Here is a 12,791-nt window from a genome sequence, read left to right on the forward strand (position 1 = left end):
TCATTAAATTGAAGCAAATCTACCATAACCAAATTCATTCTTCGCGCGAAATCTTATGTTTGAAAATTCTACCAAATATTAAACATTTTCTCATTTTACCGGAAGTCAATTTGTCAGCTCATTGAAGAGGTCGCGTGGAGTAGAATTCTTACAGGTATTTGAAAGTTAATTATGTTTCTTTTTTTTTTAATAAAACACCAAATTATTACGTTATTACGGTTTTATTCAATATGGTTTTCAAAAATAAACAATGTTTAATACATTTTCCCATTAATATCATTATAAATGTTATCAAATGAAACAAGTGTTCATTTTTGCTTTAGATTTTCGTGCAAGCGTTGTGTATATATCTCTATGTATATCATTAAATTTGGGTAATATTCTGTTCTGTTATACTTTGCTGAATCATAGTACGATAAGTTTCTTTTTACATTGGATACAACTATTTTGTTAAAATGTGAATGTTACCAGATCTGTTTCGCATCGTCTTTCTCTTTTCGATTTAATCCAGAATCCACCTTTTGTTAATCACTCAATTCGCCTATTTTTGAAACACCTAACTTCAAAATATGCCAATACAGAACAGACGACACACTTCTCGTGCTCAGGCATTAGAACCACATGTTTTTTTGTTTAACATTTGTTTCAAGTGTTCCTTCTGTTCGGATCGTTAACATTGTCGTTTTGTTAGCATTCCACATTGCTGATTTTTAAGATCCTAAGCTGTAACAACAACGTACTGGAAATGTGAAAAATAAAACTTGGCACATTTCAATTAGTTCTCTTTTGAGTTTTTTTTTTTTTTGCACATTTTTTATTCGTTGTACTTTGTCTGTATACTTTTAAAATTGTTTGCGCTTATATGTGCTTGTTTTTTTTTAAGATTATTTGTGTAATTGAGCGGTCAAGTGGAAAGCGGAAACAAAAGCTTCATCTGTTGTTTTGAGATGTTGATTGCAATGGACTACATCTGGCAACAGTTCTAAACTTGTTGCAATCCAATTTCAAAATATAGTGACACTGTACGCCTATTTGAGTACAGCCGAAAAAAGTATACCACTACTACGTTTCTAAATATTACTATAATATAAATCACAGCATCTAAAAGTCTTCTAGTCGGCAAAAACTTGTCGAGTAAGATGATGGTTCTATTTTTTTTTCAAATAGTTATTTCCAATTTACTTTTCTGAAGGTGTGATATGATCATGACACATAGGCTAATGGTTTTCTCATAAGAAGCTCTAGATAAATGCTAGTACTTTTTGTGAACTCTTTTGAATAGATTGGTGATTTTTGCACGACTTGACTTTGACTAAATAGAGCCCTAGAAAGGCCATTCATTTCTATATTTAGTTATCCAATTTTTTATCTGAAGCAGCACCGGTATTCATCAATTTAAACCAGAAAATAAAATATAATATACTATTTACACAAGAAGGAACCAAATTAATGTTCCGTGGATCAAAATACATAATATGAATTCAAAACATTTTTTAAAGTTTTTTTTTGTGGGTGAACTGAAATAAAGAATCCTGACCAAAAAAAAGTGAGAAAAATTGCTTATCCGAAGCCTTACTCATCCAAGTAAAATCAATTCCACGACAGTTAGCTCTGCATTCTTTAGCTTCCCTTTTACAATGGAAGATATTTAGTTGTGCTGTATTAAGATTTCGTTCGGCTTTGGTTGCTAACCCTACCACTTTTGTATCTACGATTACATTTGTACTAGGAAACCTTACAAATCAGTTCAAAGGGTTTCTAATTTCAATGAAAAAATTAATATAATTTTATCAACCTTTCTTATATCTCACCCGAAACAATTGTTGATTTTTTTTGTAAATTAAAAAAAGTATGAAGAAAAAACAATATTCTTCCGTAGAACCGAAATAAAATCCAACCGAGAAAGGGACTGAAACAAAACAGCTTTAAAACAAAATAAAACCCGATCAGTCTCTTACAGTCATTCTAGGTTTGTAATTTTTTACATAGGAAAAATTATAATCGCACTGAATATTATCCTTTAATGCCAAATGGTTCGCTTTATGATAATCGTGCTAGCTTTCCTATAACGATTTGTTCGTTTTCAGTATAGTGTAAACCTCGGTTGTGTATAAATATTTGTAACAATTTTCATATAAACAACACTAAAATTAAAACAAAAAAGTACTCCACAATCGCACAGCTCGTTCTCTGGTTCTTTCTCTCTTTAGTAAGCTAGATCCCTTAGAGATCTATGAAAAAATCACATATACAATGTACATTGAAAGCAGATTCCAGTCCTTCCTGAATCGGCTCCCTGATATCATCACACTTGCTGTCGCTACCGTTGGTTCGGTCGCGGATAAGCATCGCGGTCAGCGCCGGAAAACAGCGTCCGCTTCCGGCTCCGCCATACTGCTCCTGGTCTCAGTTGCCGACAACCAGATTTTCCGGATTCTCAATATGATGGGTGAGCACATACACCACTGCTTCATAGGTGGCCATCATGATAGCAGTGTTCGGTATCTGCCGGACCAGCTGCGTTCCGAGACCGCTAAAAAGAAGAAACGATGCGTTACGTGACGGATTTGAAAATGTTAATGAGTTTGTTCTTGAAAGAGCTAAACTCACCGATACAATCCAGCCCTGCCTTCCTCCTTCCAAACGGTGAAGATGGTCTGCCAGAAACTGCGATACTTGTTGCCTTCCTCGCGCAGCCTCGTGCGGGCCACTTCATGTGGGTAAGCCACGATCGATGCGATGGTCTTCGAAGTGGCTCCAGCCGCCATGAATTCCATGAAATCTCGGGAAGTCTTGTCGTCACTGGGGCTGTGTGCTTGGCGAAGTTCATTCTATTTGTGTTAAGGGGGTTGAGAGAACCACACGGTACACGATTAGTATGGTTCGACTGATCCTAGCACGCGCACTCCTTTTGCGGACTGTGCCATGCAAGATGCACGCTGCCAATGCCAAGAGGAAGAACGATCGAAGCATTTTTCCGCTTGGCATTCATTGTTTTTCTTTGATGTTTCGAGAAAACGAACACAAATGATAGATGATTGGTTTTAAAATAAATAAGATACGTATAAAACTCATACTGTAGCTTCCGTTTTTTTCGGATTACTCTCCCTACAAACAGATGATGAAGGGCGAGGGGCGAACGATGACAGTTTCGTGTGAAATTGCGATTGTCTGAGACTAAAAAATATGAAAAAATACACATACGAGAAATTTAGGCGATACAGATGGGGCATGTGCCGTTGCGAATGGGGTTAGCTTAAGATAGTACTGTAACAATGTTAAGGAGTTGATCTTTTTTCTTCGTTGCATCGTACAATGAATTTAGTTGAACTTAACATCGATTAGCTTAGTTACTTGTATATCAAAAGAAGAAGAAAAAACAACAACCCCTGAGCTAGCAAGTACATCTCATCCAGGTTACCTTGTCTCACCTAGAGGAGTTACCTGGCCCAAGCGCGCGAGCAACATGCTTATTTCTTTTCTCAGTTCCCAAGGGGTGTGCGTATTGTTTATCCCGCCAGACCAGACACACGACACATGACAGCGAATGACGATTCGAAATGGACTCGCAAACAGGACAGACCCACAAGACGATGGTCGAACGCACACAATGGACGGCTTTTTCCAGATTCGGGTCCCTCTCTCTTCAGCTCCTTCGATCTCCCACGAGATACCGGGGGCAACATGCACATGAGAACCTACAAAACTATGACTGTGTATACGAGAATTTAGGGTTGAGCATATTACCGTCGGCTCTTACGACTGATTCCTTCACTAAGATATGGCCAATCGCACCGCATCTCAGTTAGGGATCGCTAGCGGGCGCCCTGGGGCTCGGGCGCTCAGCTCACCAATTTCATTAAGCAATTGAAAAACAGTTCCACGGCTCATATGGCTCGTTCAGAATTTGCTTTTCCGGAAATTCATGTTATCATCTCGAACGCTTTTGGGGCGCTCTTCATGAAAGATGGTCTTTTTTTAAAAGGTGGTGATGGTTCAGCCGGTGTGATATCAGTGGACAACACACAGACGAGCACACACACGTTCAATGCATATGTTAGGATTAGCAAAGAAGCGAACACATAAAACTATGGGAAGAAAAGATGTCGGTTAAACAATGCCAGCATGCCCAGAGGATACATACCAGTTTCTTTTTGAGCGCCTCGTAGATCACGAAGTGGATCACCGTTTCCGAAATTCCAAAATAGCTTGCTGTAATGCCCTTGTAAAAGCCGCGCAGGCCTTGTGTTTCGTAGATCCTTCGAATGCATTCGGATACCGTCATCTTTGCTCCATTTGAGTTATAGTCCAGCTGTAGACGCGTTTTGACAAACCAAATTGGATTTGTGAGCGACGCCGAGACGAAACCGGCACAGGAAGCACTCATTATGTGCACTATAGGCGAATTCGCCTGAATGAAACTGTAACGAAAAGAAAAATGGTATTAGACAAAAATACAAATTTCAAGGTCTGACAACTGAACGTACCCGACAGTATTGAGCGCGTTCTTGGCCTTAGAGTATGCACAGAAGTAGATGGCACGAGACGGCGCGACGCCGACGATGTTGGGGCCCAGACCCTTGAACAGGGCCCGGCTACCTTCGGTTTGGACGATGTGCTTCAAACATTGCCAGATCGAGATGGACTGGACCGAGGTCGAGAGGCCGCACTGTGGGATAGCGAAAACCTGTGTACGAATACGAGGACCAAGGTAAGCATTTGCAGTAAATGAAGCCAATGGGGCACTATCATGGGGGATGTTCATGCATTATGGGGTTTTATCATAGCTTCCGAAGGAATGAAAATAGTTTGACTTATAAGGTTTAAAATTTAAATTAGGTAGCTATGTATACCATTCATTTGGGAATCATCTATGTCAAATTTATTGCTGAATGGATCTTATGGTTGTTGAAAACAGTCAAATCATCGCGTGTTCGTTCCTGCACTTCTTAGATGTTCAAAAAATTCGACAAAAAAATCAAATGAGCAAATGATATTGCATCATCTCAAAAAATGCGAAACCGGTTCAGCTCGGCAACAAATCCTAATCTAAGAAACCCTTCGAACTCGAACTAGCGCACCCCGATTACCCAACCGCGAGGCGGCTATCAATTGGCTATTGTAGAACTTATTGTTAGACAGAGCTGTTAGCGGCGTTGCATTGCCAAAGTCTAGTCTAGCTTGTGGAGAGCATCTTCTTAATCCGGTTAAAACCATCGCAAAACCAGTTTCGAATAGACAGTACCCGATCGGACACCGCAACCCCGACCAGAGTAATTCAAAGGTTATCACTAAACCAACATTCGTGTTACCATCACTGTGGTATAAAACCGCAATATGTTCCCTTGTTGAAGATGATAGTGGAAACGCGTGGAAGCCAGAGTTTGACATGAAGAATTGTGCTTTTCCACTGTTTTGTATTTCAATCAATCCGTCCTAAGCTAAGCCTCCACTCAAAACTAATCAAAACAGGCGTTTGGATTCGCTTATCAGTGGTAGGCACCACGATGTCCCGCCGATCGAGAATAACAAGTTTTCGCGATCATGACGGGTGTGATTGTGAAAAATCGAAGCTAATTATTCTCGTTGGTGCCACGCTGAGCGGGAGGAGGAAATCAATTTCATCCGCTCGTAGGTTGCTCTACTTAACCGGATCGTTACTTGCAAGGCGAGAATGCAACCGCAAATCTGCTCATAAACAAAGATTCACAGAAGCAAACCGGATCGAATCTGGTTTGGGGAAGGATGTTTCACAATAATAGCTCTGTCAGAGTTTAATCCTAGCAATTGTTCCTACATATGTATAAGGTGGTCGAAGGAACTAATGATTTGGGTAATGCATGCTTAAGCGACATGACAGTTGGTGCTTTCTGAGATTTTTTTTTTAAATAAACCAACTCACGGATGGTCGCCGGCGGCTAAGGATGGTACTGGCGCAGACCCGGTGCTGGGCGTTGTGGTGATGGTGCAGCTCGTTTCCGGTCAGCTTCGGCGTTCCATTGTTGGTGATGGCGCTGGCTACGTCACGCGTCGCCGGTATGCTGTGGATGAACGAGGCGGACGAGCTTTGCAGACGGGTTTTGACCACTTCCAGCGGGCATGTTACCACGGCACCGGCAGTTCCTGCGAGACTGGAAAAAGAGAGAAACATAGAATGATTAGATATTGTTGTGTAACTATTACTTACTTTAAAGAAACGATTTAGATTTTTTTAAATCTAGTCACGAGACACAAGGAAGTTATCAGCAGTAACTAATTCGTCTTAACTTAAAATTAAAACTGGCATATTATAGGATCACGTATTATGTTATCTTTGGCATTGAAACTAGACTAACCTATACAAAACTGGCGACGTTCATACGAAAGTGAGAGGTCATTGCCACTAGTCAACTGTGCCAAGATTTATTTTTACCAAAATGACATGTTTTGTTATAAAAAATAATATGAGTTTCAATGCCAACAAAAATGTGCTCATCTTCCGACGTTCGACAATTAGTTTCCTGGTAATTAATCTGTTGTCGAATGCACTATTGCGCTTCACACCGTCTTAAGTGCCACAAGTAAAAATAGTTCATCGCCACTAAAACGTGAATTCGCTAGAAATTTCGCCCTCAAGGTTATCATCGAAGCTCAGGGGATCACCAGTTTTTAACCTTCCAATTATTGCGCCTCCAGAACTGAACCAGATTCAAAATAGTTTAATCAATTCGGACGAAAAGGCGCTAAATCATCGCTGGGTGTTGTTTGTTGCAAGCGTTCTAGTTTGCAGCAAACTGATGTGTACGTGAATCGCTACCGGTTTAATCCTCCTGTAAACCGGTTTAGTTGCGCTTATCACAACAAAGTGCAATTAAAGTTGCACTGGTTAGCTGGATTAGCGTTATACTAAGAAGGGTGGCTGCTTCAGCAGCTTTAGAGAATGACATTCTTGAATGATTTATATTTGGGTGGTGTGGCTTAAAATAGGCCAGCACCCCGATGGGCCTAACTCGGCGCGCAAGGTGACTTTTGTAACTACGGAAAAGATCCTGATTGATCACTGCTGCAGGTATTACGCCACAGACTTTTCTCTTCTAGTCTTTACGTACATACTCATATTAGACATGGAAATGGCGACATTATCTCTCACTAGGAATCGGTTAAAAATAAGTTTATATTTGTAAATCGATGGCGTCGGAGGCTGTAAACAACAACCGCTGACTTTCCGAACCAGTGCTCACCAGATCATTCATCGCTGACTGGTGGTCAATAGAGAAACAAATAGATAATTTTTTACTTAACATGTCTAAGAAACAAATTTAGCCAATTCTTCCAAATTCAGACATGGATTCAAATCAACAGAAATTATTCAACTTTTAGCGATCACCAGGAAAAAAAAAAAGCAGGGCACTCCCCCTTTCGACTCGTTTATTATCATCAATTGGCAGTTACAAAAATAAATTCGCAAGACACGATCCCGGCTTGGCTTGGCAGCTGTGATCATCGGTCAGTATCGTGTGCGAATCACGCTTCTATCACATGTTCTTGCTCAACTAAGGACCAAAAAAATGGCTGCGACTGCACCAGTTTTAATTTTTATTATCATGCGTATCTTTTTAGCACAACGGCGGCGCTTCAGAGTGGTAGTTTTTTTTATCTCTTGTCGTTCCTCAATAAAACAATTTCGGGTCCCGAATAAACAATCGTGACTGAGATGGCATGGCATGTCGGCGGCATTATTATTGTTATTATGGTTGCTGCTTTCGATTTGTGATTCCTCGAGAAAAACGGTTCCTTCTAGCTAACGTTTCTGTGGCTGTTGTTGTTACTTGTGTTTATAGACACTATAATTTCATATAGTCTGGCAAAGAGAATGACGGGAGCCAATCGAACTGTCATTCGCGGGAGCCAATCGAGCAAACTTTCTAAATATTGGAAAATCATGGTTGAAGTATTGTGATTCACAAAGCTTTTCTGGCATTTTGTTAACATAAACTAAAGTTATTTAGCATAATTTTCACTATTTTTTCACCTATATCTAAATCATAATATATTTTTCAAAAAGGATTTCTAGTTGAAGTGATAAAAATAGCATGTTATTAACGAATTTGAGAAACTGTTTTTTATTTTGCTACTGGAGAGAGTTATGAAGAGCTTGAACATTATCGTTGAATGCTCGATTGGCTCCGCGCAAATGACAGTTCGATTGGCTCCCGTCATCCTCTTTGCCAGACTATATGAAATTATAGTGTCTATACTTGTGTTCATCGACCAAACACAACATAACAGAGACTCGTCTTTTTCTTACCAGCTCGCGAAGTTCTATTTTTCATCACACAATCCTCATCGGTTCGAAGATTTACGGGAAAACAAATGGTTTGTACTCGCGTGTTTCTCACCGACCGAAGGACGATTACCCGTTTACTTTTTACGGCACATAATGAAGGTAGTAAGTATTGAAAAAGCTCACAAAGGCTAAAATGCTTTCGAAATCTAAATTTTCATCTAACGAATGTGTAAACAAATCTTTAAATAACCGTTATAAAGAAAGAATATTTTGAATAGAATAGTTAGTTTCAATGAAATACAAACCAAACTGCTTAAAACCCTGTATATAACCCTTGTAACAGAAAAAAAAACTCCTATAAAATACAAATTGAAAGGTTAAATCCCGTTATTCAACCTTTTACAAGATGGAAAATAATAAAAACAGTCGTTAGTTTAAATGAAGAACAATTTGACCAGAAACCTTCAAATAACCCTTACAAAGAAGGAAGACTTTGAAGACACCCGTACTTCTAATTTTCAAAATATTTTGAAGAAAACCTTCGAACTCACTTGTTGTAATATAACTCAATAGAATCTTTGTTGTTTTCCAAAAAAAAAATAAAAGTCATTCTCAAAACCAGTCAAAAACATAATCTTCTAGCTATTTAGTCAAACCTTGGTCCCCAGACCCAGACATCAGCAGCAGCAAGCCGATAACCGAAACCTTCAAAAGCTCAGTCAGTAGTCACAAGGATCACCGGAGGCTGCTGTTACTTAATAATAATTGAGAACGAGCGCAATCACATGGCACAACTTATGCTTCCTGCCCCAGCGATGTCCGTCCATCATCATCCCGGAAGGTCGGTGAAGCAGAAACCTCTCAAAAACCCATATTGTAATCTCGCTTGAGTTTGGTAATCGGCTGCTCCACAGTGAGTGACGTCAATGATCTCCCGAACGAATGGCAATTCAAAATCCTCACAAGTTTCGATTGGTTCCATGGCCTCGGGCAAAATCAAGCGCGGAAACAGTTGTTGTGATTCGTGTTTTTTTTTTTTTTTTGCTTGAAAAACACAGTGATTGTCTTGCTAGACTTGTTAAAAATATAATGCAAAGCAGAAATTTCCAATTCGAAGATAGGCTGGTACCGCCATTGTGGTCCCACTATCTGGAAGGCGTCAGGGTTCGGTTGATCGCAGTTCAGTTAAAACCGTACCAAGTTGTTTTTTCTTCATATTATTCGTGTATTCCGGGGATACTTTTTCGGAATCGGGTGATTTCGACCAGTAAGTAGTGATAATGTTCCATCCTTCAAGACAAAACGTGCCTCCATAGACGGCACGAATGCGATTTCCGAAAGGCCTATCCTTAAAAATATCGAATTTTATAAATGCTTTATAAAATTAATTTCTTTAAAGTTCCTATGCTTCGTTTAATTTTGGGTAGTCAAATTTAATGTGATCTCGAAATAGGCTTCCAGTCTTGTTTCGTTCATAAACACTACCAAAATGCTAATAACAGTCTTCAGCCAGAGATTATTCATTCCCGTTCTATCGCATGTGCTATTAATGCAAAATAATAAACCATATTTATAGCTTTTCATCGCTCACATGTCAGAAAACAGCAACAACAATGATAATTCCAGTTCAGACCGGCTTAAGTACATTTTAATGGGCCGCGACTCTGGTTTTACTTGGCAGCGCCCATGTATAGTCACGCCAAAATTACCACGTTCCACCAACTTGATAGGTTTAACTTTTTCGTGCTTAGATGATCCGCGAAATATCTTGGTTGGTTCTTGCAATTAACGTTATCTTGCCAAATTTTGACCGTCCAGATTGTCAGCGGAAAATTCCATTTGAACTGGTATGAACCGGGTTCAGATAAGCAGCCGACATCGACGACGCTTTCGGTATTTCGAATCGGGAAGACTCTTCCGGATCCAGAGAAGGGTCGTCATCCCTGCCTGATGGTCGTCACAAAGAGGCGTAGTAATCCGTGAGGCTTGTGGCAACTCACGGGATTTATCAAACTCGTTAGCAAGCCTATGACGGTAAATACCGGGAAACTCTGCGCGATGCAGTCCGAGACAATGTAATCATCTTGCGAGAAGGCAAATGAAGCGTAATTGCGATTGCATTATCCAGTGTGACGTCCCGGGGTAGTCACCCGTATAATCTCTGTCCTACGTGCTAACTATCGTTGTTTGCTTCAAAAGTTAACGGCTGCTAAAGAATTAAATTAGCACGGTTTGAGTCCTGCTGCTGGGTACGAATTTTGTCCGGATACCGACCAAGCGAACCAGTTCAGGAATACGCAGTACAGTCCAATTGTTACTGCTTACTATTTTCGACAATTGTATTATATTGCTTTTCATAGTTTTGAAGAAGGTGTGAAACGAATTCACACACTGCACGACTGGTCTAGAAAATGTCACCGAAAACAAACCCGTAATTAGGTTACTATTTATTAATAATCTCTTGGCACTTTTTCTTCGCCAGCTCATGTTCTCTTGGGTTGGTGACGATTTTTTTGTAATTTTGCATCCTTGTGTATCCAATTGCATTCCGCATCGTTTCATCATCGTCATCATCAAGATCCGCATGGAAAGATCAGTGTCCTCCACCTAGAATGTACTACTGTGTACTTGGCTAGTATGCGTCTCTGCCAACGGAAAATGGCCATCGCTGTTGCTAATGGTGTACGTTGTCCCGGTTCAAACACCTACGAGTTGGAGGGCGCCTGTCGCTACCAGAAAGCGCAGATTTCGTGTTTACTACAAACTTTGACCGCAACGTAAAAAAAACCCTAAAAACAAACAACTTGGATGAAAACACTGCTGGTCAGTTGAGTAAGGGAATAATGAGACAATTATTCCGATACCACCAACCAGGGAGACAACTTTTGTTCAAAGGTTTATTTTAAAATTCATTTATCTAATCATCGAAAAAACGCGCGGTAACCCAACGACGAAAATTTTTTTGCTGATTACCGCATAAATCGGGGCACATTTCTGAAAACCTTGATAGCTAGTGATTGATTCCTATTGCAATATATACTTTGAACCATATGGACCCGTAGACAATGCGCAAAAAATAAAAACAAGGTTGATTCCACCACCTCCAGCAAGCAGGTTAAGGCTTGAAGACAGGGAAAAATCACTAATTAAAAGATCGTATCCGATACTGTTATCTCTGAATTTGGTTGTTATCACCTTGCTAGTACAACTGAGTAGAGACGCCATAAAACGCCTTTCCGAAATGAGTACGTGACAATTTATCGGTAGAGTTAAATTTCAGGAATAAGCAATTTCGGTCTTCTGAAAGTCCTGATTTCAGAAAAATGACACGTATTGGGGACCAGCAACTTTCGCAATTTGAAGGAATGCTCAAACATGTTCTGATCTACTAAGTGTAATTGAAAGGAATAACAAATTATGGTATTTTGATAAATTAAATAGAATAAAACTTAAACTGCCAGAATTCTAACAAATTTTCCAAAATACCTGGATGGACACTTATAAAAAGTTTTTCAGAAGCCTTGTATTTTTACATCTAGTTTTGTCTGGTTACCATATTTTGTTTTGTTTTATCCTGTTCTTTTATATCATGTTTGGTTTAGCTCTTTCTATCTTTTATATTCGAGTACCTTCACCAGGACCTGAGTTTATATTTAAAACAAAAGTATGTAAGAATAAAAAAAAATTGAAATAAAAACTTTATTTTTATTTTTATATTTTGATCGATTTTTATAAATTTTATTTTTCAATTTAACAATTTATATTTGATATTTTATTTTTTTCCATTTATTTCTCATTTTTTTTTTTCAAATTTAAAAAGAAATCTATTTTTTATCTTTTTTTTTTATTTTTTCTTGATATAAATTTTTTTCTATTATGTTTCATTTTTTTTTCAATTATTTTCTTTTATCTTTTTTCTTTTTTTATATTTTTTATTATTTTTTTTTTAATTTTTTTAAATTTTTTTTAAATTTTTTTAATTTTTTTTTAAATTTATTTATTATTATTTTTTTTTTTTTTTACTTTTTTTAAACTTTCTTATTTTTATCAATTTTTTTCAATATATTTTTTTTATTTTTATCATTTTAATTTTTATTTTTCATTCTTTTCAAAGATTTTGCAGTTGTCTCAAATTTTCTCTATTATTTTTTTTATTTTTCAATTATTAATTCATTTTTTACTATTTTAAATCATTGATTTTTTTATTTTCTTACTATTTTTTTTTAATTTTTCTTCATTTTTTTATTCTTTCTATTTTTCTTCATTTTTTTATTTTTATTTTTCATTTTTTTTTTAAATTTGTTTTTATTCTTTTTTTAATTTTTTTTAATTTTTTTTATTTTTTTTATTTTTTTTATTTTTGTTTTTATTTTTTTTTATTTTTTTTTTTATTTTTTTTTTATTTTTTTTTATTTTTTTTTTTTTTTTTTATTTTTTTTTTATTGTTTTTTATTTTTTTTCTATTTTTTTTATTTTTTTTTTATTTTTTTTTTATTTTTTTTTATTTTTTTTTATTTTTTTTTTT

The 12,791-nt window shown here is 37.4% G+C and overlaps 1 protein-coding gene across 6 annotated transcripts in view; it reads right to left on the reverse strand.

Annotated features, from left to right (window-relative positions):
- Positions 1-202: 202 nt before the first annotated feature.
- The window catches only part of LOC129750093 (mitochondrial carrier protein Rim2-like), a 38,624-nt gene continuing 26,035 nt past the window's right edge, over positions 203-12,791 (reverse strand). Inside the window, exons 2-6 of one of the 6 annotated variants that reach the window (XM_055745316.1) lie at positions 5,903-6,131; positions 4,488-4,687; positions 4,145-4,421; positions 2,611-2,831; positions 203-2,533 (exon numbers count right to left, since the gene is read on the reverse strand). In XM_055745316.1, coding sequence (XP_055601291.1) covers positions 2,407-2,533; positions 2,611-2,831; positions 4,145-4,421; positions 4,488-4,687; positions 5,903-6,131 — 1,054 coding nt within the window. In that variant the 3' untranslated portion in view covers positions 203-2,406. Of the gene's footprint in view, positions 2,534-2,610; positions 2,832-3,089; positions 3,178-3,246; positions 4,089-4,144; positions 4,422-4,487; positions 4,688-5,902; positions 6,132-12,791 lie in introns of those variants that run through there. The other 5 variants (XR_008738280.1, XR_008738279.1, XR_008738282.1 and 2 more) reach the window with 5 other exon arrangements.

This window comes from Uranotaenia lowii, chromosome 2 (assembly GCF_029784155.1).
Source record: "Uranotaenia lowii strain MFRU-FL chromosome 2, ASM2978415v1, whole genome shotgun sequence".
NCBI classification, from domain to species: Eukaryota; Metazoa; Arthropoda; class Insecta; order Diptera; family Culicidae; genus Uranotaenia; species Uranotaenia lowii.